Here is a 26886-nt window from a genome sequence, read left to right on the forward strand (position 1 = left end):
ACCATCTACAGTGATTTTGGAGCCCCTCAAAATAAAGTCTGACACTGTTTCTACTGTTTCCCCATCTATTTCCCATGAAGTGATGGGACCAGATGCCATGATCTTCGTTTTCTGCATGTTGAGCTTTAGGCCAACTTTTTTGCTCTCCTCTTTCACTTTCATCAAGAGGCTTTTTAGCTCCTCTTCACTTTCTGCCATAAGGGTGGTGTCATCTGCATAGCTGAGGTTATTGATATTTCTCCCTGCAATCTTGATTCCAGCTTGTGTTTCTCCCAGTCCAGTGTTTCTCATGATGTACTCTGCATAGAAGTTACATAAGCAGGGTGACAATATACAGCCTTGACGTACTCCTTTTCCTATTTGGAACCAGTCTGTTGTTCCATGTCCAGTTCTAACTGTTGCTTCCTGACCTGCATACAGATTTCTCAAGAGGCAGGTCAGGTGGTCTGGTATTCCCATCTCGTTCAGAATTTTCTACAGTTTATTGTGATCCATACAGTCAAAGGCTTTGGCATAGTCAAGAAAGCAGAAATAGATGTTTTTCTGTAACTCTCTTGCTTTTTCCATGATTCAGCGGATGTTGGCAATTTGGTCTCTGGTTCCTCTGCCTTTTCTAAAACCAGCTTGAATATCAGGGAGTTCACGGTTCACGTATTGCTGAAGCCTGGCTTGGAGAATTTTGAGCATTACTTTACTAGCATGTGAGATGAGTGCAATTGTGCAGTAATTTGAGCATTCTTTGGCATTGCCTTTCTTTGAAATTGGAATGAAAACTGACCTTTTCCAGTCCTGTGGCCACTGCTGAGTTTTCCAAATTTGCTGGCATATTGAGTGCAGCACTTTCAGAGCATCATCTTTCAGGATTTGAAACAGCTCAACTGGAATTCCATCACCTCCGCTAGCTTTGTTCGTAGTGATGCTTCTGTTATGTCCATACCATTTCTGTCCTTTATCGAGCCCATCCTTGCATGAAATGTTCCCTTGGCATCTCTAATTTTCTTAAAGAGATCTCTAGTCTTTCCCATTCTGTTTTTTTCCTCTATTTCTTTGCATTGATCACTGAAGAAGGCTTTCTTATCTCTTCTTGCTGTTCTTTGGAACTCTGCATTCAGATGTTTATATCCTTCCTTTTCTCCTTTGCTTTTCACCTCTCTTCTTTTCACAGCTATTTGTAAGGCCTCCCCAGGCAGCCATTTTGCTTTTTCGCATTTTTTCCTTGGGGATGGTGTTGATCCCTGTCTCCTGTACAATGTACAAACCTCATTCCATAGTTCATCAGGCACTCTATCTTTCAGATCTAAGCCCTTAAATCTATTTCTCACTTCCACTGTATAATCATAAGGGATTTGATTTAGGTCATACCTGAATGGTCTAGCGGTTTTCCCTACTTTCTTCAATTTGAGTCTGAATTTGGTAATGAGGAGTTCATGATGTGAGCCACAGTCAGCTCCTGGTCTTGTTTTTGTTGACTGTATAGAGCTTCTCCATCTTTGGCTGCAACGAATATAATCATTCTGATTTTGGTGTTGACCATCTGGTGATATCCATGTGTAGAGTCTTCTCTTGCGTTGTTGGAAGAGGGTGTTTGCTATGACCAGTGCTTTTTCTTGGCAAAACTCTATTAGTCTTTGCCCTGCTTCATTCCGCATTCCAAGGCCAAATTTGCCTGTTACTCCAGGTGTTTCTTGACTTTTTACTTTTGCATTCCAGTCCCCTATAATGAAAAGAACATCTTTTTGGGTGTTAGTTCTACAACGTCTTGTAGGTCTTCATAAAACCGTTCAACTTCAGTTTCTTCAGCGTTACTGGTTGGGGCATAGACTTGGATAACGGTGACATTGAATGGTTTGCCTTGGAGACGAACAGAGATTATTCTGTCGTTGCTTCTCCTGAGGTGGCTTCTCCCAGCCGCCCCTGACCTTGGACATGGGGTAGCTCCTCCTGGCCGCCACTGACCTCGGACGCAGGGTAGCTCCTCTCGGCCGTTCCTGCGCCATTGCAGCCTGGCACTCTAGGCCGCTGCCCCTGACCTCGGACGTGGGGTAGCTCCAGGTTACTCTTAATTCCCACACTCATAACTTTGGTCCTTTGAAATTCAGCAGACTGAGAGGCAGACCTTAATTCCACACCCAAAACCAGAGGTGATGATCGTTACATGCTGGGGAGCTGAACTGATTAAAGTGAGAGTCAGAGAGGTTTCCATGTCCAAGCTAATCATACAAAGGTTTACAGGCTGATACTAGGTAAAGCAAAGCAGCTTATTCGTCGTTTCTGAATGTTGTGTCAGATGAATGAAGGACAAACAGCAACAAAATAAAAGTCACAAAAGTGGATCTTTTTCCATGATTCTGTAATTGGATGAAATATATTTACTACATGTGAGGAATTGAATATCTTGGGGTGTTTGGGGGTCTGATCTTAGGAAAAACACTTCCTTTCCTATCTGAATTCAGAACCCACTGAAACTGACAACCAGAAAGTAAAGCAGTTAGATATCACAGTAGCACCTTGATTGCTGACAAAGCTATTATACTGAAGAGTATTTGTGAACACGGGAGACTTAATCCTAAAACCTAGTACCTAACTGACTACTCACCCACTGGGGTGGGCCTCTCTAAATCAGCAGATTTGAGTAGGAGCTTCCCCACAGGAAAGTGATGGGCCCAATAGGCCAATTTCTCTTTACCAATCCTTCTGCTTAAGTCAGCCCAGTTCCCCAGAGTGGAATGGATTAGGGAACAGAGAGAGGCAGGAGAATTCAGCTGATGGTGCTGCTTTCACATGGAAAAGGGACATAAGGAGTGGAAAATGCATGTCTCCAAGTATCAGGGGTGTTTATAGACATCGGAAGCCCAGTATGTGCTGTCTGCCCATATATGGTGCTTTATATATGCTAGCTGGTTTAGTAAGTTACCCCTTTTGCCCCAACCCAATCCTACAAATATTGTGAAAGAGTAATTATAAATATTATTATATGCATTTTATACATGAGAAAATGAAGCCGTAGCAAACTTACATAGCTTGTTCAGAGAGTCATCAATGATAATAAGAGCATATATCCATTCTTCCCACATCTCAGTTTCTCATGTTAATAAACCTGAAAATACTTACGCAGGCAAGTAAGATTTCTTCACTGAATATTGTTCTGAAGTTGTATTGGTTGATAATTGATTGATAAAACAGTTAGACATTGAGGGGAAGAATGGGGGGAAGGGATATTTAGGGAGTTTGGATGGACATATATATACTGCTATATTTTAAATGGATAACTAAGAAGGACCTACTGTATAGCACATGGAACTCTTCTCAATATTATGTGGTGGCCTGGATGGGAGGGGAGTTTGGGGAGAATGGATACATGAATATGTATGGCTGAGTCCTTTTGCCACTCACCCTTAACTATCGACTACACTCCAATACAAAATAAGACTTTTTTAATGTTTTATTTTGAATAATTTTAGATTCACAGAAAAAGATGCAAAAATAATACATAAAGTTCTCTATATGTCCTTTACTCAGTTTCCTCTAACTCCAGCATATTATATAATTATAGCATAATTTTCAAAAATGGGAAATTTATATTGGTACTACACTATTTAATGAAACCTTACTCAAATTTTACCATTGTTTTCAATATTGCCTGAATTTTTTTTGAAGGCAGCAAGTGTATTATATTCATTTTCACATCCATAGTGCCTTCCGTAAGTCTGGTCTAGAATCCAGCATCAGTAATTTTGTTGTTTTTTGTCGCTAAGTTGTCTGTAGATGGATTTCCTAGGCAAGAATACTGGAGTGGATTGCCATTTCCTTCTTCAGGGGATCTTCCTGACCCAGAGATCGAACCCGCATTTCCTGTGTCTCCTGCATTGGCAGATGGGTTCTTTACCACTAAGCCGTTTATAGGATCATAAATGAATAGATTTTGAAATTAATACTGTTCATACAACATATGTATGTTTGTGTGTAAATATATGCCATAGGTTTAGAAGCACATACAAAAGTCTGAAGCTGTGATTTGAACAAATGTTATTTAGAACTAAATTTCATATTAGACTTGGTAAAGCAAAGCCCTTTAAAACTGAAAAATTTACAGAAACAGAAGAGAATGTACTAATCAAATTGAAAGAAAAATACATGTCTTGGAAGGTAGTAAATAGGCAAAAGGCTATCATGTGTCATTTATTTTATTAATTGTGTACATGTGTGTTCATGCATGTACATTTCATATCTCACTTTAGTAAATGCCTGAATAAGAGAAGCAACAGTCCTGTATTTCTAGGCAGATCACAGGTTGTAGAAGTTAATGTTAAATTAAATCATAGAAATTCTCTTGTTTGAAGAGGAAATCCCAACTGATACTTTTAAGTCTTCTATTTTCTTTTGCACTGAGTTCAAGAGATAGCACTAATGAAATGTGGATCTTATTATCACAATATTTTCTATCATTTATAACCAAAGAATATGAAAACAGGAGAGAGGCAATATTCTAAGCACAAAATTATTCTTAAGCTTAGTGGACTCAAAAATAACCATCTTTCTGTTTTCTCAATCATCTTTTAACCAAACTGAAAATATTTATATGATAAAGTGTAGAAAGACAAAAATATGGCATTATTCTTAGCTAAGTAAAACAGATATTCAAAATTCTTATGAGAACTTTTTTCAAAAGGTTCAACTTTTAAAATGCTTTAATCATTTTATTATTGTTATTTAGATGGAAGACGTCATAGCACGCATGCAAGATGAAAAAAATGGAATTCCTATTCGTACTGTCAAAAGTTTCCTCTCCAAGATACCTAGTGTCTTCTCTGGTAAGTCTGCATTCAGTGTAACAGTATTTCCTCCTGCGCTTTTCACAAAACTATTTAAAATCTGTTCTAGCCATTTGCTTATTGAAGCTCTTTCTAACTCATTAGGTCAACATTATGTTGGATACTTGACAGTAAAACGAGTCAAAACTACAAAAAAAAAATCATAATCTTACCAAAATTTAATTGCAAAAATGTAATAAATAAATGTGAAATAATAGAAAATAATATTAAAATAAAGATGTATGAACCAGTATGACGTAGATTATATACAGAAGTCTGAGGGTGACTGAAATCAATGGGGAGTCAAGAAAGGGTTCCTGAGGAGTAGTGATAAGCTGAGTTTGAAAAATGAAGAATTTTATCAGGCTTAAGACTACTACTCCAACCAACTCTGCATGTAGAACTTGGAGGGACCAAACTGCTGAGAACTGGGTGGATACATGGAAACAGCTAGAGTTGGGTCAAATAATGAGGGTCTTTGAAAGCCAACCAAAGAGTTTAATTCTGATACAGTGGGAAATATGGAGACATGTACAATGTTTGCCACAAATGTTATGATGAAAGTGCTTAGGAAAATGTGTTCTGGCTCCAGGAGACAATGAACGGCCAAGCTCAGGGTACTCGGGTGTGCTCTGGCCTTGGCTTGCACAGCTTAGAGAAGAGAACAAATTCAGAAAGACCAAAGCCTTAGCAGTGATTAAGCATAATAAGAAGGCTAGTGCTGACCATGTGGAGGGGGCAGTGCTTGATAAGAGTCATCAGCAAAAGTTGTACAATGCTTCCTTGTGAACAAGGATCAAAAGAAGACCAGTGATTGAGAAGAATTCAGCCTTGGGACTGTGCTAATAATTAGGACCAGAACACAAGAAGGCAGGCCCAGATGTTGGTGTTTAATAACTGCATTGCTCTCAGATGAAAGAGAGAGAGCAATGGAGCAGGTGAAGGCTGAAATAGAATGATATTTTGCTCTAATGAAATGTATTCTCTTTTTTCCTGTTACTATCTTTTAAGCCCACTTTGTTCTAGTTTCTTGTTCTTCCTTGGTGACGCCCTATATTTTCCCACATCTGGGACTTCCTTCATCACTTATCCACTTCCAGACTTCCAGGTCATTCTGACCATTAAATACTGTCCATTCTTCAATGGTTATCTCAGGAAGCTCTTTGGAGAAAACTATTCTGAACCTTTTCCTCTGTTCTCTCAAAACATTTGTGGTTATTGTTTTGCCTCAATTATTATACCTCACCTTGGCTTATAGTTAATTTTCTGTATGTCCTATGCTTGCGTGCATGCTAAGTCACTTCAGTCGTGTCCAACTCTTTGTGACCCTGTGGACTGTCAAGCTCCTTGGTCCATGGGATTCGCCAGACAAGAATACTGGAGTGAGTTGCCATGCCCTCCTTTAATATGTCCTATGTCCTCAAGTAAATATTAAACTCCTTGCCATCAGTAACTCAAGAGAGTTAGCTTTACGTTTAAACACAAAATGCAAAAACTACTTATTTTGTCACCCATTGAAAAAGAGAACATATCTCCTTAAACTACTTCAATACGAGGGCTGTAAACTGAAATGCATTCAGAATCCAGGCACATAAATTCACTGTTTTCTATCTGAACTGGGATTATGGTCGATTCAGTAGTGCGTAGCCAGCTTCCCTGGTGGCTCAGTGGTAAAGAATTCACCTGCCAATGCAGAAAACATGGGCTGAATAGTATTCTATTAGCCTCAAGTTTTAGGCTCAAAAAAGCACCCTTAATTCTCTAGAATCCATTCAGTCCATTTTTTCCCCTCTCTGTTCTATTCTTATTCTCAGCAAGTTTGATAACAAAGGAAGCCCTTACCAGTAATATGTTGAGCTGCTCCAATTACATAGAAAGAGGAACTATTGTATTTCATATTACTGGATAAGGAATCATTATTCATATTTCATTATTATTTTGGCCCTCTAATAAATTATACAGTTCTCTGTGATCTGTTGTTGTTTTCAGGCATATATATAAAACTGAGTAGTATGTATGAGCTTTGCTTTTAAATGAAATAATTTGAATATGTCCTGCCTCTTATATTTTCTTTTTACAAGGCTTGTATGAATATTTGTTAGTTATCATGGAGAAATGATCTGTGTAGCCTTAAAGTTATCTTGTGGGTAGCTGCATGGGTAAGAAGAAAAAGGAGAAAGCTTGATGATATGAACTGGCTGAATGCAAGTTTAGTTAGTGTATATTTTATACCTAAAAGTTTTTGAGAAAGCTTTTAAGATGCCTTATCACTTAAACTTGACTACATCTGGAGTCAACTTAAAGACAATAAAAATAAATAATGTGGAATATTTTTCATAGAGACTGTCTAGGTAATTCTAAGATACTTCTAAGAGTCTAAGATACTCTTTTCTGAAACTGAAATCTTACTGTGAAATATTTTTCATCTGTCATTGGAATGGCTAGCATGGATTCTGCAGAAACTCAGAGAGAAATAGATTGCTTTTCAAAACAGTTATAAAATATTTTGGCATGAATCATGCTTATAATATTCTGCTTTTATAAATAAGCTAAATATGAACCAGAAAAAATGGCATACTTGGGTTTTATCCTTATTTTTTTATGTTGATTGTTACTGGGAATTTCAATATTTCTGTGTGTGGTACACGGGAAATGAGCACTAAGTGGAAAATTAGTGTAGTTAATACCAATAATATTATTACTTTTATTACCACTTTCAGAAGCCTGGATTAGGCCCAGATTAGACATTCTCTGTCCTCCTAGATAGTTCGTGTGTTGCAAGATCATGAGTGACCACCTGTGTTAGAGACTCTGTAGCATGTAGCATAAGGTTTTTTTTAGTACATCCTTAAAAGGTATTTTTTGAATGCCTTCATTAATTGGTGATGATTCCCCACATTCTCAAGGTGTAGCTTATAGATTTTAACACTATTTAATGTCTCTTATCTTTTATTTCTCACAAGTAACTAAGCATATGAAATTGAAATCTCCTAGGGAGATGAATGCATGTTGATGGCTCTTTCATATAGTTATCATTGGAACTTAAGATCATTACATATGGATATTGATTTTTCCTTAAATAAATCACATTTTGGCTTTCTTAGCTAATTTTTTTTTCATTATCATCATGTCAATACCCAGCTAATTATGCCATCTGTGCTCTTAGTGAAACAATAGTGTAGTGAAAGTCAGAGGCAACCTTGCAGATTTGTTTATGGAGATTTAACTGATGTGGGTATGTTAAATTTTCATTTTGTATTTACCTACTCTGTGAAAATTTTCACAAATGTTGACCTTTCTTTAAAGCAACAGACCTGAAAACCTTAATTTTGCTCATTGGTGAGTTATTTTCTAAAATCCTAGAAATGATAGATTGCTAAAGAAAAGCCTGTCAATGTGGAGCTTTTCTTCTTTTAATTAATGCATTAGCATTGCTTTCTTTGGGGAGGAGATCAAAATTGACTGTAGAGACAGACACTTAGTTGGGATGACACTAAAGCCTTAATTATCTCCAAGAATGAATAAATCTTGATGACTGAATTGCTGGTCTGGATATGTTTTTGAAATGATGAATCAGTGCACGATGATTGAGGTACACCATTTTGCTCTGCCTTCTTATCCTGATGCCACCTAGGTTTCTCTTCATTTCTGTCTCTCTCTCTCAACATACTGTGAAGAGTTTCCATTTTTCACATCCTAGAAATTCTAGGGTAGAGAATTATCCTGTCCTTTTCCCCGTCCTGCCCTATCTGCATCCCCAAGCCAGCCTGTATTAATGATTCCTTTCTTTGGGTCTTTCTAGCACTGTGTCCTTTTTTTAAAATGTACTGATTTTTTAATTGAGTGATAATTGCTTTACAGAATTGTGTTGTTTTCTTTCAAACTTCAACATGAGTCAGCCATAGGTATGCATATGTCCCCTCCCTCTTGAAACTCCCTCCTATCTCCCACCCCGTCCCACTCCTCTAGGTTGAAACAGAGCCCCTGTTTGAGTTCCCTGCAACATACAGCAAATTCCCATTGGCTATCTATTTTGCATATGGTAATGTAAGTTTCCATGTTTCTGTCCCCATACATCTCACCCTCTCCTCCTCTCTCCCTGTGTCCATAAGTCTGTTCTCTATGTCTGCTTCTCTATTGCTGCCCTGCAAATAAATTCTTTGGTACAATCTTTCTAGATTCCATATGTATGCACTAGTATACAGTATTTATCTTTCTCTTTCTGACTTACTTCACTCTGTATAATAGGCTCTAGGTTCACCCACCTCATTAGAACTGACTGACTCAGATACTTTCCTTTTAATGGCTGAGTAATATTCCTTTGTATATATGTGCCACAACTTCTTTATCCATTCATCTGTCAATGGACATCTAGGTTGCTTCCATGTTCTAGCTATTGTAAACAGTGAACACTGGGGTATATGTGTATTTTTTCAGTTTTGGTTTTCTCAGGGTATATGCCTAGGAGTGGGATTGCTGGGTCATATGGTGGTTTTATTCCTAGTATTTTAAGGAGTCTCCATACCATATTCCATAGTGGCACTATTGATTTACATTCCCACCAACAGGGCAAGAGGGTTTCCTTTTCTCCACCACCCTCTCCAGCATTTATTGTTTGTAGACTTTTTGATGACAGCCATTCTGACCAGTGTAGCACTGTGTTCTTCTTCATGGAATTTGTTTTATCTCACATTTTGTCCTCAGTGAGCATGTGTTGTGATTCTTACTCATGGCTGTAAGCACCTGGAGAACAAGAATAACTTCTCATTTCAATTTGTATCTTCTGTACATCCAGTGTCTGGCACATGGTAGATACTCAGCAAGTGTAATGACTTCTCACAGGACAGCTGATATCCCAGGCATTTGGGTACATCCACAATGAATTTCACTTTTTGATTCAGTAGCGGTGGAAAGAGCACTCAGGATAATTATTTGCTATGTTGGCATCCAGCGCTGTATGATCCTTTTATTTTAGTAGAGAACACTAGAAAGCTGACAACTCTGCATTGCTGTCATCTACTAGCTTAGAAGAGTTTCAGGATGGAGACTCAGGATAGATTCCAGAGCCCAAAGCACTCTCGATTTAAATTTTATTATTTGGTTTAAAGTGAATGTTTAGAATGTCAGACATTCACATATTTAAATGTATACTTCAACATCTGCCTAGAATAGTGGAAAGAGTATATATGTTTTGGTATATATTCTCTTGTGTATATACTTTTTTACATATATTCTGGAGACCTAGATTTCCGTCCTATTTTTCATGTTGTAAAGGAGAACATTATATGTTAAGTGATAGCTCTAGCTCCAGTGGATTTACAAATATGAATGTTTTGGTCATAACTGCTGTATAGGAACTACTGGCATTCACAATATGCTTGATATTCAGTAAATATTTACTTTCTAGATGTATTCATTTATGTATCATTGTCCTTACAGAAATAAGTAAAAGAAACTTCAGAGAAACTAAATAACTTGTCCAAGGTAATGCTGTTAATAAGGTCCTAGGTATTTTCATCATCAACACCTTTGCTGCAAATAGTTTCATAGCAAGCTAACTGGCTATAAAGGCATTTTGCTATAAAAGAAAAAAAAATGATTAACAGTTTTTTTGGATTGCAGTAGAAAATGATAAACCATCAGTTTTGCAAATCCTTTGGTGATCCCTCCCATATGTCAAAATCAGAAGTTCTCCAAGGTAAGCAAATTTTGTAAGAGATGGCTAGAGATTCCCAACAGTTTTTGAGAGCACTAATGATCGATCCTTTACCTAATTAAGTTACCATGACTTGTTCTCTCTTGCTGTCTTTCCCAAAGTTATGACATAATATTAGAAATTGTAAGCAAAAGAAGAATAAAATCAAGCTCCTTCTATCCTCCTGCCACCCCTCTACCTCCCAGAATTGGTTACATGATTCCTGACGCATGTAAGTTTCTTGAAAACATTGAAAACTTTAATAGAATATGGCTAAATTAGATCACCAAAGGATTTGCAAGAACCGATATGTTACTATTTTCCAGTGTGATGAAATGGTCAATCATCTTATCTTCTACAGCAAAATGGCCTCAATAGCCAGTTAGGTGTATGAGAAACTGCTTGCCTGGAAGTTATTCATAGGAAAATAGTGGACATGTATTAGGTAAACTGTAGAGCTGATGTTAATCTAGTGTGTGTGTGTGTGTACAAATGTATACAAATTATGATAATACATATCATTATATAGATAGTACATATCATTGTATATGATAATACAGAATATGTATATCATTATATATATAAAACATTTATATATATGTAAGACATTTATGTTGGAAGAGGGTGTTTGCTATGACCAGTGCGTTCTCTTGGCAAAACTCTATTAGCTTTTGCCCTGCTTCATTCCATATTACAAGGCCAAATTTGCCTGTTACCTCAGGTATTTCTTGACTTCCTACTTTTGCATTCCAGTCCCCTATAATGAAAAGGACATCTCTTTTGGGTGTTAGTTCTAAAAGGTCTTGGAGGTCTTCATAGAACCGTTCAACTTCAGCTTCTTCAGAGTTACTGGTTGGGGCATAGGCTTGGATTACCATGATATTGAATGATTTGCCTTGGAAACGAACAGAGATCATTCTGTCGTTTTTGAGATTGCATCCAAGTACTACATTCTGGACTCTTTTGTTGACCATGATGGCTACTCCATTTCTTTTGAGGAATTCCTGCCCGCAGTAGTAGATATAATGGTCCTGTGAGTTAAATTCACCCATTCCAGTCCATTTTAGTTCTCTGATTCCTAGAATGTCAACATTCACCCTTGCCATCTCCTGATTGACTACTTCCAATTTGCCTTGATTCATGGACCTGACATTTCAGGTTCCTATGCAATACTGCTCTTTACAGCATAAGACCTTGCTTCTATCACCAGTCACATCCACAAATGGGTATTGTTTTTGCTTTGTCTGCATCCCTTCATTCTTTCTGGAGTTATTTCTCCACTGATCTCCAGTAGCGTATTGGGCACCTACCAACCTGGGGAGTTCCTCTTTCAGTATCCTATCGTTTTGCCTTTTCATACTGTTCATGGGGTTCTCAAGGCAAGAATACTGAAGTGGTTTGCCATTCCCTTCTCCAGTGAACCACATTGTGTCAGACTTCTCCACCATGCCCGCCTGTCTTGGGTGGCCCCATAGGGCATGGCTTAGTTTCATTGAGTTAGACGAGGCTGTGGTCCATGTGATTAGATTGACTAGTTTTCTGTGATATGGTTTGTGTGTCTGCCCTCTGATGCCTCTCACAACACCTACCATCTGACTTGGGTTTCTCTTACCTTGGACGTGGGGTATCTCTTCATGGCTGCTCCAGCAAAGTGTAGCCACTGCTCCTTACCTCGGATGAGCAGTATCTCCTCACTGCCACCCCTCCTGACCTCTTGGCCGGGAGCTGACTGTGGCTCAAAAACAAGACTGGGAGTTGACTGTGGCTCAGATCATGAACTCCTTATTGCCAAATTCAGACTTAAATGGAAGAAATTAGGGAAAACCAGTAAACCATTCAGGTATGACCTAAATCAAATTCCTTATGATTATACAGTGGAAGTGAGAAATAGATTTAAGGAACTAGATCTGATAGATAGAGTGCTTAATGAACTATGGATGGAGGTTCGTGACATTGTACAGGAGACAGGGATCAAGACCATCCCCATGGAAAAGAAATGCAAAAAAGCCAAATGGCTGTCTGGGGAGGCCTTACAAATAGCTGTGAAAAGAAGAGAAGTGAAAAGCAAAGGAGAAAAGGAAAGATATAAGCATCTGAATGCAGAGTTCCAAAGAATAGCAAGGACAGACAAGAAAGCCTTCCTCAGCGATCAATGGAAAGAAATAGAGGAAAACAACAGAATGGGAAAGACTAGCGATCTCTTTAAGAAAATTAGAGATACCAAGGGAACATTTCATGCAAGGATGGGCTTGATAAAGGACAGAAATGGTATGGACCTAACAGAAGCAGAAGATATTAAGAAGAGGTGACAAGAATACAATAAGAACTATACAAAAAAGATCTTCATGACCAAGATAATAATGATGGTGTGATCACTCACCTAGAGCCAGACGTCTTGGAATGTGAAGTCAAGTGGGCCTTAGGAAGCATCACTACAAACAAAGCTAGTGGAGGTGATGGAATTCCTGTTGAGCTATTTCAGATCCTGAAAGATGATGCTCTGAAAGTGCTGCACTCAATATGCCAGCAAATTTGGAAAACTCAGCAGTGGCCACAAGACTGGAAAAGGTCAGTTTTCATTCCAATCCCAAAGAAAGGTAATGCCAAAGAATGTTGAAACTACAACACAATTGCACTCATCTCACATGCTAGTAAAGTAATGCTCAAAATTCTCCAAGCCAGGCTTCAGCAATATGTGAACCGTGAACTTCCAGAAGTTCAAGCTGGTTTTAGAAAAGGCAGAGGAACCACAGATCAAGTTGCCAACATCCACTGGATCATGGAAAAAGCAAGAGAGTTCCAGAAAAACATCTATTTCTGCTTTCTTGACTATGCCAAAGCCTTTGACTGTGTGGCTCACAGTAAACTGTGGAAAATTCTGAACGAGATGGGAATATCAGACCACCTAACCTGCCTCTTGAGAAATCTGTGTGCAGGTCAGGAAGCAACAGTTAGAACTGGACATGGAACAACAGACTGGTTCCAAATAGGAAAAGGAGTACGTCAAGGCTGTATATTGTCACCCTGCTTATTTAGCTTCTATGCAGAGTACATCATGAGAAACGCTGGACTGGAAGAAGCACAAGCTGGAATCAAGATTGCCAGGAGAAATATCAATAACCTCAGCTATGCAGATGACACCACCCTTACGGCAGAAAGTGAAGAGGAACTAAAGAGCCTCTTGATGAAAGTGAAAGAGGAGAGTGAAAAAGTTGGCTTAAAGCTCAACATTCAGAAAACGAAGATCATAGCATCTGGTCCCATCATTTCATGGGAAATAGATGGGGAAGCAGTGGCAAACTTTTTTTGGGGGGGAGCTCCAAAATCACTGCAGATGGTGATTGCCACCATGAAAGTAAAACACGCTTACTCCTTGGGAGAAAAGTTATGACCAACCTAGATAGCGTATTCAAAAGCAGAGACATTACTTTGCCGACTAAGGTCCTTCTAGTCAAGGCTATGGTTTTTCCAGTAGTCATGTATGGATGTGAATGTTGGACTGTGAAGAAAGCTGAGTGCCGAAGAATTGCTTTTGAACTGTGGTGCTGGAGAAGACTCTTGAGAGTCCCTTGGACTGCAAGGAAATCCCAACAGTCCATCCTAAAGGAGATCAGTCCTGGGTGTTCTTTGGAAGGACTGATGCTAAAGCTGAAACTCATTCTAAAAGACCCTGATGTTTGGAAAGAGTGAAGGCAAAAGGAGAAGGGGGCGACAGAGGATGAGTTGGTTGGATAGCATCACCAACTCAATGGACATGCATTTAGAGCAAACTCCAGGAGTTAGTGGAGAACAGCGGAGCCTGGGTTCATGGATTTGCAAAGAATTGGACATGACTTAGTGACTGAACAACAGTGATAGTCAGTGAAGGAGAAGAGAACGCTTGCTGACAACAGTATAGTGGAAAGAAATAGAACAAAACAGAGCAAAAACAAATAGAACAATAGCTAGAGTGTTAAAGAAGGGACCATACTTATATAGATTTCCCTGGGAACCTAACACTGCAACAAATACACTTCCTTCCTTTCCACTGACTCTGAGCAGCAAACACAGGGACATCCCACGAATATTCCCAGAACTGGGGCACACTCAAATTCCATAGCTCTGTGCCCATCACTTTTATCCAAATACTGAGACTGTCACGTTTCATAATTTTCACATTTGTTCTTATTATTGGTCACCACAGAATGGTCTTGTGTCCCAGTTAGCCATTTTGTCTCTCATTTATTTTTGGGATCAGATTTCTACTAACTTGTGTAATTTGCATAACCACTCAGATCTTTTTCCAGGGAAACAGTTATACTTTTCATGTAGATGTAAGTTTTCTGTCCTAACTCCACTTTGTCACATTTTCTTACAAAGAGATAGTTCGGGTAGTTGTTTATTTTAAAAATTTCTACTTTGAAATGATTTCTTGTGGAAATCATGTACAAAATGACTTATCCCTTTTACTATATGCAGAACTTTCTTGAGAAATGAGAACGTTGACTGAAGATTGTTTGTTTGGACAAGGGAGAGTTAGAAAAGTTATAAGATTGGACTTTTAGTTTTGTCTTTAGCCTATGGTGTGGAATTAATTTAGAGTGTGATTTCTCCAGCGTGAGCTGGAGATTTGGGAGATTATTTACACAAGATCAAATTTTCCATGAGAGCAAAATGACGATTTTGGAAACTACGCCCTTTCTTTTGCAGCATTGGAGTTCTTCACTGAGTAAAAATTTCCCCACTGTTTATTGCAGAGTGCTGCATTGTCTGTGTCTGTGGTTGTGAATGGTGAAGGGAAGGTATCATGAGGGCTGGGGATGGGGAGGCTCATTGCTAAAAGGGAGAGGGATATGGAGGCAAATGAAGAACATTCTGTTAGTAGAAGAGGCTCAGTCTGAGAAACATGACACTTAAATCAAGTAGCGTCATCTTTTCTACCCATCATGATAGATATGGATCCCTCCTGTGGAATCCTCCAGGTAGACTGTGCTATGCTCAGTATAACAAGAGGATGGCTTTGAGTGTTAATCCATTGCAAGTTGAAACTGAAAACTGCAGATTTCAAATTGTTTGGGAACAGAGTTTGGTGATGGATCAATCATTTTAAGAGCTAGTCTAGAAAATACTATCACTAGAGTTACACTGATGATTTAAAATGTTTGGAAAGCATCTGCGCTCATCAGTGATATTGGCCTGTAATTTTCTTTTTTTGTGGCATTTTTGTCAGGTTTTGGTATTGGGGTGATGGTGGCCTCATAGAATGAGTTTGGAAGTTTACCTTCCTCTGCAATTTTGGAAGTTTGAGTAGGATAGGTGTTAGCTCTTCTCTAAATTTTTGATAGAATTCAGCTGTGAAGCCATCTGGACCTGGGCTTTTGTTTGCTAGAAGATTTCTGATTACAGTTTCAATTTCCATGCTTGTGATGGGTCTGTTAAGATTTTCTATTTCTTCCTGGTTCAGTTTTAGAAAGTTGTACTTTTCTAAGAATTTGTCCATTTCTTCCGAGTTGTCCATTTTATTGGCATATAATTGCTGAAAGTAGTCTCTTATGATCCTTTGTATTTCTGTGTTGTCTGTTGTGATCTCTCCATTTTCATTTCTAATTTTATTGATTTGATTTTTCTCCTTTTGTTTCTTAATGAGACTGGCTAATGATTTGTCAATTTTATTTATCCTCTCAAAGAACCAGCTTTTGGCTTTGTTGGTTTTTGCCATGGTCTCTTTTGTTTCTTTTGCATTTATTTCTGCCCTAATTCTTAAGATTTCTTTCCTTCTACTGGGCGTCCCTGGTGGGTCAGAGGTTAAAGTGTCTGCCTGCAATGTGGGAGACCCTGGGGTTCTTCATTTTTTCCTTTTCTAGTTGCTTTAGGTGTAGAGTTAGGTTATTTATTTGACTTTTTACTTGTTTCTTGAGGTATGCCTGTATTGCTATGAACTTTCTTCTTAGAACTACTTTTACAGTGTCCCACAGGTTTTGGGTTGTGGTTTCATTTTCATTCATTTCCATGCGTAGTTTGATTTCTTCTGTGATTTGTTGGTTATTCAGAAGCGTGTTGTTCAGCCTCCACATGTTGGAATTTTTAATAGTTTTTCTCCTATAATTGAGATCTAATTTTACTGCATTGTGGTCAGAAAAGATGCTTGGAATGATTTTGATTTTTTTGAGTTTACCAAGGCTAGATTTATGGCCCAGGATGTGATCTATCCTGGAGAAGCTTCCGTGTGCGCTTGAGAAAAAGGTGAAATTCATTGTTTGGGGGTGAAATGTCCTATAGATATCAATTAGGTCTAACTGATCTATTGTATCATTTAAAGTTTGTGTTTCCTTGTTAATTTTCTGTTTAGTTGATCTATCCATAGGTGTGAATGAAGTATTAAAGTTTCCAACTATTATTGTGTTATTGTTAATTTCTGCTTTTATACTTGTTAGCATTTGTCTTACATATTGAGATGCTCCTGTGTTGGGTACATATATATTTATAATTGTTATATCTTCTCCTTGGATTGATCCTTTGATCATTATGTAGTGTCCTTCTTTGTCTCTTTTCACAGCCTTTGTTTTAAAGTCTGTTTTATCTGATATGAGTATTGCTACTCCTGCTTTCTTTTGGTCTCTATTTGTATGGAATATCTTTTTCTAGCCCTTCACTTTCAGTCTGTATGTGTCGCCTGTTTTGAGGTGGGTCTCTTGTAGACAACGCCTATAGGGATCTTGTTTTTGTATCCATTCAGCCAATCTTTGTCTTTTGGTTCAACCCATTTACGTTTCAGGTAATTATTGATAAGTATGATCCCATTGCCATTTACTTTATTGTTTTGGATTCGAGTTTATACTCCCTTTTTGTGTTTCCTGTCTAGAGAAGATCCTTTAACATTTGTTGGAGAGCTGGGTTGGTGGTGCTGAATTCTCTCAGCTTTTGCTTGTCTGTAAAGCTTTTTTTTTTTTTAATTTTAGTTTTTTATTTTTTAAATTTTAAAATCTTTAATTCTTACATGCATTCCCAAACATGAACCCCCCTCCCACCTCCCTCCAAAGCTTTTGATTTCTCCTTCATATTTGAATGAGATCCTTGCTGGGTACAGTAATCTGGGCTGTAGGTTATTTTCTTTCATCACTTTATGTATGTCCTGCCATTCCCTCCTGGCCTAAAGAGTTTCTATCAGCTGTTATCCTTATGGGAATCCCCTTGTGTGTTATTTGCTGTTTTTCCCTTGCTGCTTTTAATATTTGTTCTTTGTGTTTGATCTTTGTTATTTGATTAATATGTGTCGTGGGGTGTTTCGCCTTGGGTTTATCCTGTTTGGGACTCTCCGGGTTTCTTGGACTTGGGTGATTATTTCCTCCCCCATTTTAGGGAAGTTTTCAACTATTATCTCCTCAAGTATTTTCTCCTGGTCTTTCTTTTCGTCTTCTTCTTCTGGGACTCCTATGATTCGAATGTTGGGGTGTTTAACATTGTCCCAGAGGTCTTGGAAAGCAAAGTTTGATATAAACTTGATGTGAAAAGTCACTGGCCACTTGGTCATTCTCATCCCACAAATAACGGTATCTTAAAGTGACACACTAATTTGGTAGTTCAATTTAGGACACTTTTCAGTGCCCATATGTCTTTATTAGATCATATGCTTTTTAGTGATCTTTCTTACTCAGAACAAATTTCATGTTAGAAATCTTTCAGGGCCCATCTGTGGAAAGTACTAATATGATAGAGGACTGGATTGCCTATGGAAGACCTGCGTTCTCTCTTTGTCCCCCTTATCAGACATTTTAATAGAGGGTTAATGAAGCCTAGGTACGAAATATTTGGTTTTTAAAGCTTTTTGCTACCTGACCTCTTTGTTAGACTAAGCCTTAGAGAACCAAAACACAGAGTTAAAAATAGAGTTAACATTTTCTTTAAAAATTTTAGCATCTTCCTCTTTTGGATGAGAGCAAGGAGGTTTCTTTTATATTTGACTTTTCCCCCCTTTTCTTTTTTGGCAGCCTTCAGATGTACAGATCTCATTGAAGTCATTCCAGAATGAAAGCATTTATGATCAAATACCAGAAACTAAAAATAATTATCCTACCCTTTCTCTAGAGGTTATTGAATATTTCTCTTAACTATTCTGGTCAGGTGGCCTTTTAACAAGAGATGGATTTTTATGGTTGTGGGGGCAGGGGGTGAATGTGGTAGAAGATTAGTAAATAATTCAAAATAACTGCACTCGAAACCACCCTTTAGTGCCAAGCAATCTGGCTTGTTTCACAACTCAAATAGTTTTGGAAAATGGTGATGCAGCTCAAACTCCAAGGCAATATTAGATTACGCCAGTTAGTAACTGTTGTGTTTGGTGATGTCTCAGCCATCCTCCCCTTTCCTGGCACTATCTCCGTAGATTTACATTGTGCAAATATCTCGTCCTACTCTCAGTCCAAATGGTTTGAGTGGGGCCACCCAGTCTATGGATCAAAGTGAGTGGATGGAATGTGACTCAGGTTTGGCGAATCTGAAAGTCATGACCAGTAGTTTTGCTGAAACAATTGGAGAAAGAGACCTTTTCTTTCCGCATGTTGTTGTTAGTAGGTATAAACCTAAGGTGAAATTTGTCTGAAAATGAAACCAATACAGAGAAGAGCAGAGTCATAGAGCAGAGTGAAATTTGGTCTTGACAACAGCTTTGTTTTGGCTATTATTTTATCTATTTTATGTTTTTAATTGGAGGATAATTGCTTTACAATGTCGTGTTGGTTTCTGCTGTACGTGAACTAGCCATAAGGATATATATAAATATATACGTGTGTGTGTGTGTGTATAAATCTGTGTGTATGTGTGTGTGTATATATATACCTTCTCTCTTGAGCCTCCCTCCCCCTACCCACCCCTACCCCTCTAGGTTGTCACAGAGCAACAGGTTGGACTCCCTGTGTTATATAGCAGCTTCCCATTAGTTGTGTGGTTTTTTTTTTTTTTTAGTTCCTCCTGGATTCCATGCTGTAATTGAAGCTTTTCAGTTACTGAGCTAATAAATTCCCACTTTGCTTAAGTTAGCTTAACCTGGGCTTCTGATAATGAGTTATGAATTATACATTCCTCTTAATTATATTCAGTCCTAATTTTTCCCTAGAAATTCTTTGCATCTGACACTAAACTTGGTTATTTTGATTTGTTTTGCGGGGGGTCGGGGGGGGAGAGTAAAATTTTTCTTTCTAGGTTTCATGTTTTTATTTCTTTGAGCTGCAAGGCTAAAACAATGCATCTTTTGTTCCTGTTAAAAATAGAGCAATCTAAGACACAAAGTTAAGCTTTGTCTACTTGTATCTCTGAGGTTTGTGGCGTAGACTTGACTTGTCACAGTTGCAGAGATTCAAAGAAGGTTCACATTTGTAAAGGATGTTAAATGGTGCATTTATTTTACAGGATATTGCCCATTAACTTCTTAATTATTTGACTATAATAAAGTTTCTGTGGCTTTTTCTTCTTCTTAGGTGCTTAACACTAGAAAGAAGCATGGTCATGCATACTCTTGTTCCTACTGCAAGTTTTCAGAGTCAGACCTTTCTGAAGGAATTTCACCACAGTATAAACCACAAGAAGTAAAACTTGTGTTTTATTTACCCTCAAATCATGTGTCAGTGGTCAGTGCCTCTCTGGAACCAGAGAAGTAGATGGGAAACAGCCTCATTGCAGCCTTTTGCAAAATGGAGGGTCTCCTGCAGGGTAGTCTGTGCAACAGTTTCTCACAGACCACTTGTCTTGCCATGTTCCAGGAAGGATGGCCAAGAACATTCTGCATGAACATGGTCAGACTGTAATGGAGCCTAGCCTGCATGATCTGTGTGGGCATATGCAAGGTCCCAGGGCACTCTGGCAAAACTGTCCCCGACATGTGTCATTTCTCAAGGTCTTCTGCTGTTTCTTGCACTGTGATATTTTAATGACAGCTTTAGTTTTAAACTCTACCCAGTTTAACTCATCAGATATGCTGTGTTTTTATCTGATGTCTTTTATTTTTTTTATTTTTTTATTTTTTTAGTTTTTTATTATTTTAATTTTAAAATCTTTAATTCTTACATGTGTTCCCAAACATGAACCCCCCTCCCACCTCCCTCCCCATAACATCTCTGTGGGTCATCCCCATGCACCAGCCCCAAGCATGCTGTATCCTGCGTCAGACATAGACTGGCGATTCAATTCTTACATGATAGTATACATGTTAGAATGCCATTCTCCCAAATCATCCCACCCTCTCCCTCTCCCTCTGAGTCCAAAAGTCCGTTATACACCGCTGTGTCTTTTTTCCTGTCTTGCATACAGGGTCGTCATTGCCATCTTTCTAAATTCCATATATATGTGTTAGTATACTGTATTGGTGTTTTTCTTTCTGGCTTACTTCACTCTGTATAATCGGCTCCAGTTTCATCCATCTCATCAGAACTGATTCAAATGAATTCTTTTTAACGGTCTTTTAAAATGTGTTTACCACTTAGGTGACTAGATTATGGATCTATTCTGAGAGGTGTCAGAAATATTACCATCTGGTTCTATCCATTTCCTTATTTCAACCTTTACACATTTTGTATAATTTGAAAGTGATAAGGCATTTTTCAGTAAAAGGAAAAGACTAAGGGTCACATTTTTTAAATCATTTTTAAATCTTCATTCCTTCCCCTTTTCTTTCTCCTTTTCATACTTCCCTTCCTCTTTCCTTTTGCCTTACTTGGGGTTTGTAGTGTAACGTTATGTTTGTCTATGGATGGAGGTGCTTAGAATGTGATTTAATTAACTTTATTGAGTGAGGAAATGGCAATCCACTCCAGTAATCTTACCTGGAGAATTCCATGGACAGAGGAGCCTGGCAGGCTACAGTCCGTGGGACTGCAAAAAGTCGGGTATGACTGAGCAACTATTACTCACTCAGAGAGTGAGTGAAAGTCAGGATATAGGTCTAGATTTCTTGAGTGGACCTTTTGAAAGGTTGTTGTTGAATCATGACGCCGGGATTCTTGGCCCCCGGAGGAGAAGAATTCAATCCGGGGCCAGAGACGAGGCTTGATTGCTCAGAGCTTTTGTGTAATAAAGTTTTATTAAAGTATAAAGGAGATAGAGAAAGCTTCTGACATAGGCATCAGAAGGGGGTAGAAAGAGTACCTGCTTGCTAGTGTTAACAATGGAGTTATATGCTCTCCAGTAAATCAAAAGCATGTCTGGAGGTTGTAAAGACCTCACCAGACCTACTCCCATAATTTACATTGTAAGATAACGGAATTAGCCAGAAGGTTTAATCCAGAGACTGTCCTCAGGCAGAATACATAATACATTGTTGTTATATAATCCTTGTAAAGAGCAGGTCTACTCCCATAATTTACAGAATTAGCCAGAAGGTTTAATCCAGAGACTGTCCTCAGGCATAATACATTGCTGTTATATAATCCTAAGGAATGTAGAGAAGGAAAAAAAGTTTGTCCTTTCTTCCTCCTTGAGAATTCCAGACCCCTCTCTCCTTGGGGACCCCTAGACTTCTTATCAACCTGCCTAGGAAATGACTCTCTCACTTTGATTGTTAATTGTTCTTTGTCTGGTGGGATTAATCATAAAAATAAGAAATATGTAAAAATTTAGCACAGCATACTTTCACATATTATATTCTTAGTAAAAGTTTACCTTAAAAGTAAGTTAGCATCTAAGGATTAACAAAGATTTTACATGCCATTTTATTTGAGCCCAGCAGTACCCTATGGAGAAGGCAATGGCACCCCACTCCAGTACTCTTGCCTGGAAAATCCCATGGACTGAGGAGCCTGGAAGGCTGCAGTCCATGGGGTTGCTGAGGGTCGGACACGACTGAGCGACTTCACTTTCACTTTTCACTTTGATGCATTGGAGATGGAGATGGCAACCCACTCCAGTGTTCTTGCCTGGAGAATCCCAGGGATGGGGGAAGCTGGTGGGCTGCCATCTATGGCGTTGCATGGAGTAGGACACAACTGGAGTGACTTAGCAGCAGCAGCAGCAGCAGTACCCTATGAGGTAAGCCTGACTGCTTTTTCACTATTTATGGCAAAATAATTAAAGATTGGGGCTTTCCAGGTGGCTCAGTGGTACAGAATCTGCCTGCCAATGCAGGAGACTCAGGAAACATGGGTTCAATCTCTGGGTCGGGAAGATTCCATGAAGAAGGAAACATCAGCCCGCTCCAGTATTCTTGCCAGGAAGATCTCACAAAGGAGACTCATGGGCTACAGTCCATGGGGTCACGAAGAGCTGGACATGACTTAGTGACTGAGTATGAGTGCAAACTGAAGACCAGAGAACAAAAATGTCTTGACCAAAACACACTGCCGACAAATATAGAAATAAGATTTGAACCCCAGGCCTGGCACAGTTGTCCTTAGTTATAATTATCTTGAATCTCACACATGTTCTCTCAGGCGCTGTTATATCCTGAATTGTGTCCGCTCCAAATCCATATGCTGAAACCCTAATGCTTCGTAATTCCGAATGTAACTGTTTTGAGGTACAGGGCCTTTAAAGCAGTATTAAGTGAAAATGAGGCCCTTTGGGGTGGGCCCCAATCCAATCTGACTGGTATCCTTATAAAAAGAGGCGATTAGGACAAAATAGAGACACCACCTCAGAGAAAAGCCACATGAGAGCACAGTGGAAAGGTGGCCGTCTGTAAACCAAACACCGAGGCCTCAGGCAAAGCCAAACCTGCAGAACCTTGATCTCGGCCTTCTAGCCTCCAGAGCCATGAGAAAGTATATTTCTATTGCTGAAGTCATCCAGTCTGTAGTGGTTTTTTTTGTTTGTTTTTGCTTTTATGGCAGCCCTAGCAAACTAGCATAGGGACAAAAAAAAGCTAAGGAATTCGTTAATTCAACCATGTTCTTACATCAAAACCAGCTTTCTGTTCAGGACTGGTTCTGAGCGGAAACCATGGAATATCTACTCAATTAGTGCTATGAAAGATGAATGGATAACTTTCTATATTGGAGATGTTTAAAATATCTGCCAAGGCATGCTGTCTCTGAGAAATACCCTGTTACCTAAGAATATAATCAGTCCAGTCCAAAACCTCCTACTGAGAAAGTGAGTTAGAAAACTAAAATTGCAGAGAATTCTCCTCCAGCTATAAACTAAGGTGAAGTACCGATAGCAATAGGAAAAAATTAAAATGGTTATAAAATACCAAGTTTTATAGACAATGCCACATGCACCAAGGTAACTAGAGAACATGTTTAATAAAAACCAAAGAAAGGAAGACAACTGACCTTTTAAAATATTTATTTATTGTATTGGAGGATAATTACTTCACAGCATTGTGATGGCTTTTACCATCCATCAGTATGAATAAGCCATGGGAATACATTTGTCCCCTCCATCCTGTACTCCTCTGCCATCTCCCTCCACACCCCATCCCTCCATGTTGTCACAGAGCACTGGCTGTGGGTGCTCAATGTCATACATCAGATTGCCTTATGGGAATTTACTTATGGTAAATGTCAATTCACTTATGGTGATGTACACGTTTCAGTGCTATTCTCTCAGAGCATTCCACCCTCTCCTTCTCCCACTGAGCCCAAAAGTCTGTTGGTTATGTCTCTGTTTCCTTTGCTGCCCTGCACATAGGATCACTTCACTTTTACCATATATATTGTATGAGGTTGAAAATGTCTCTCTAAGAGGGCTATTGTGAGGATTAATGGGGCTTCCCTGGTAGCTCAGATGGTAAAGAATCTCAAATCATCCCAGCTTCTACCTTCTCCCACTGAGTCCAGTTGATACAGTTTTTATAAACTACACACAAAATGGAAGCCCAATGTTATTGTCAAACTTTTTGAGAAGAAATGGGCATTTTTTAATCCCCATCATTCAATTTGTCCTTCTGAGTTATGTGAATATGATGAATTTTGTGCCATTTCTCTTCTAAACAGAGAATATCCCACATAGTACCTGTTAGCTGGTTACCCAAGCATGACCTTCTGTTGGGCTGTTTCTCACAATATTTTCTTATAGTGGTTTGCCAAATTGTATGCCTAAGGAAATTATTACCCATCCTAGGCATGCCCTGCACACCATCTGGGTCTCTTCTTGTGCCTGCTTCCCAGCGGGGCAGCTCTGCCCGCAGTGTGGTCATCCTCCTCTGGAGGCTTGTCTTGTCCCTAATCAAGCCCTGAAGAGGCATCTCCTTATGGCACTCACAGATGGCTGTGTGGAAAACATTATCTCATCTTGGGAAAGCTTTTGTAAGGTCATCTTTAGGCCAAGGTGAACTTAAAAAAAAAAAAAAAGTTGTTCAAAGAGGCTAGAAAACAATTGCTTGACTAACATTGGAAAACCTCTAATTCCCCAGCTTATAAAAGTGACAGAGATCATAGATAAACTGATTTTGTTCAGCCTACTCTACTTCCCAGGTGGCTCAGTGTTAAAGAACTGACTTGTCAATGCAGGAGACACGGGAGACATGGGTTCAATCGCTGTGTTGAGAAGATCCCCAGGAAGAAGGCATGGCAACCCATTCCAGTATTTCTGCCTGGAGAATCCCATGGACAGAGGAGCCTGGTGGGCTACAGTCCATGGGGTCACAAAAAGTCGAAAAAGACTGAGCAACAGGCATGGAACTAGCCTTATCTAATGGCTTCTTGGCTGGGGCCTTCTTTGAATTTTTACCAAACTATGGAGAGAATCTCACGGGTTTATTTGGATTACTGAGCAAATTATCAATGAACAGCTGATCAACTTATGTTTCATGAAAGTGACCAGTTCAGCTGCTGCTGGTGGACTTTCTTCCCCTGCTTACCTGTCTAGATGTTACATTTGCAGTCCCTCTTCATGTGTCCTCTCTAGCCCTGTCCACTTGCTCCCTACCCTTGGGGTCAGGGAGCAGTTGTGCACATAGTCTCCTTGTCAGGAAAAAGAATTTTTCCCTTCTTTGAATGGTCCTGTGTTATCATAGACAAAGGCTTTGTCATCTGAGCTTCTTTGAACCTGCCTAGCTAGTGCGTGCCACTAGGAAAAGTATTTAGTGTATCTGAGACTCAATTTTCTCAGTAAAATGAATATAACCATGCCTTTCTGTTAAGAATGTTGTAACATTAAATGTGATTTATATGCACATATATCTCATATCTGCAAATGCATATATACCCAAAACCAGTAAATATAAGATTTCTTCTAAGTACAGGTTCTGTTTGATTGTTTTGTTTTTTCCTTCAGTCAGTTAATTTGGTTTCATTGTAGTTTTTTCAAATAGCATGTTCCTATCAAGGGCACTTTTGACTAGTACATTCACGCATTTTCACATGTCAGAAATAAGTCAGCAATGAAATGTGTTTCTTTTACATTTTCATGAATCCTTCACCATCTCAGTAGTACAAAAAGCCACATATGAAAAATTAAATACATGCAAAAGATGCTATACTATCCCTTCCTTCCCAAAGTAATCTGAAATCATTGCATGATTTCTTCCCCTCATGAAATATTTAAATTTTTCTCTTATGACTTACATAGGAAAGATAAATTGTATTAGCATGTTTGCACCTGTTACTCTTTATTGATCTGAGGTGTTGGAGGCTCACTACGAAGTGCTTATGCTTTTAAATTAGGCATAGTCAGATTTCTCCATTTCTCTGGAGACATGGAATATGGGGGAATCAGAGTTACCAAATACACTACTAGTTTTAAACTATTTATATGTATCTCTGATAATATAAAGATTGTGATATTGACCAAAGATGAAAAAACACTTACTCCTATTGTGCTTCTTGTGTTTTAAACATCTTTCTCCCCGGTGCCAAGACCATACTGCTTTCCTGTACCTTCCATTAACAGCACCCTCAGAGAAGAAACAGTGAGAGGTCATGGATATGAGTGCAGACCCTGAAGCCGCACTCCCCAGTTTAAACCAGCCCTTCTGTTCACGAACTTTGTGACCTTAGATTCGCTCGTGCTTCTGTTTCTTCATCTGTGGAAAAAGAGCGATGGGAGTTGTTGTAAAAATTAAATGAGTGAATAAATATATGTAATATATTACTATAGTAGCTGGGCCATGATAAATGCTCAGGAAATTTTTAGCTATGGTTCTTAGCTGTCATAGAGATGAACAAGAAAGAAAAGCTAAAGGGAATCCAGAGATTCCTTATTTCTTAGGTTACAGGATGGTTCTATACAAAATTGGATTTACAAGTAGTATTTTAGATAGTTGATTAGAAAGGAAGAAAGAAAAGAAAGAAAGAAATGAAAGAAGGAAGGGTGAAAGGGAGGAAGGAAGAAAGGTAATGAATCCCACAATTTAGTAAGCTTTATTTTCTCTGGTCAAAATATGGACCCACCCATTGAATTAATACAGTGCATTCTGTATTAGCTTCTTCATTAGCTTCTTTCCACTGCTGACTGGTGGAGAAGCTTATGGTC

General features: G+C 38.7%; 1 protein-coding gene across 4 annotated transcripts in view; it reads left to right on the plus strand.

The window, feature by feature from the left end:
* The window catches only part of RGS7 (regulator of G-protein signaling 7), a 471995-nt gene that overhangs the window by 269280 nt on the left and 175829 nt on the right, over positions 1 to 26886 (plus strand). For all 4 annotated transcript variants that reach the window (XM_018060280.1, XM_018060278.1, XM_018060279.1 and 1 more), the window contains exon 3: positions 4715 to 4811. In XM_018060280.1, the coding sequence (XP_017915769.1) occupies positions 4715 to 4811 (97 nt within the window). The remainder of the gene's footprint in view (positions 1 to 4714; positions 4812 to 26886) is intronic.

The sequence above is a fragment of the Capra hircus genome, chromosome 16 (assembly GCF_001704415.2).
Source record: "Capra hircus breed San Clemente chromosome 16, ASM170441v1, whole genome shotgun sequence".
Classification (NCBI taxonomy): Eukaryota; Metazoa; Chordata; class Mammalia; order Artiodactyla; family Bovidae; genus Capra; species Capra hircus.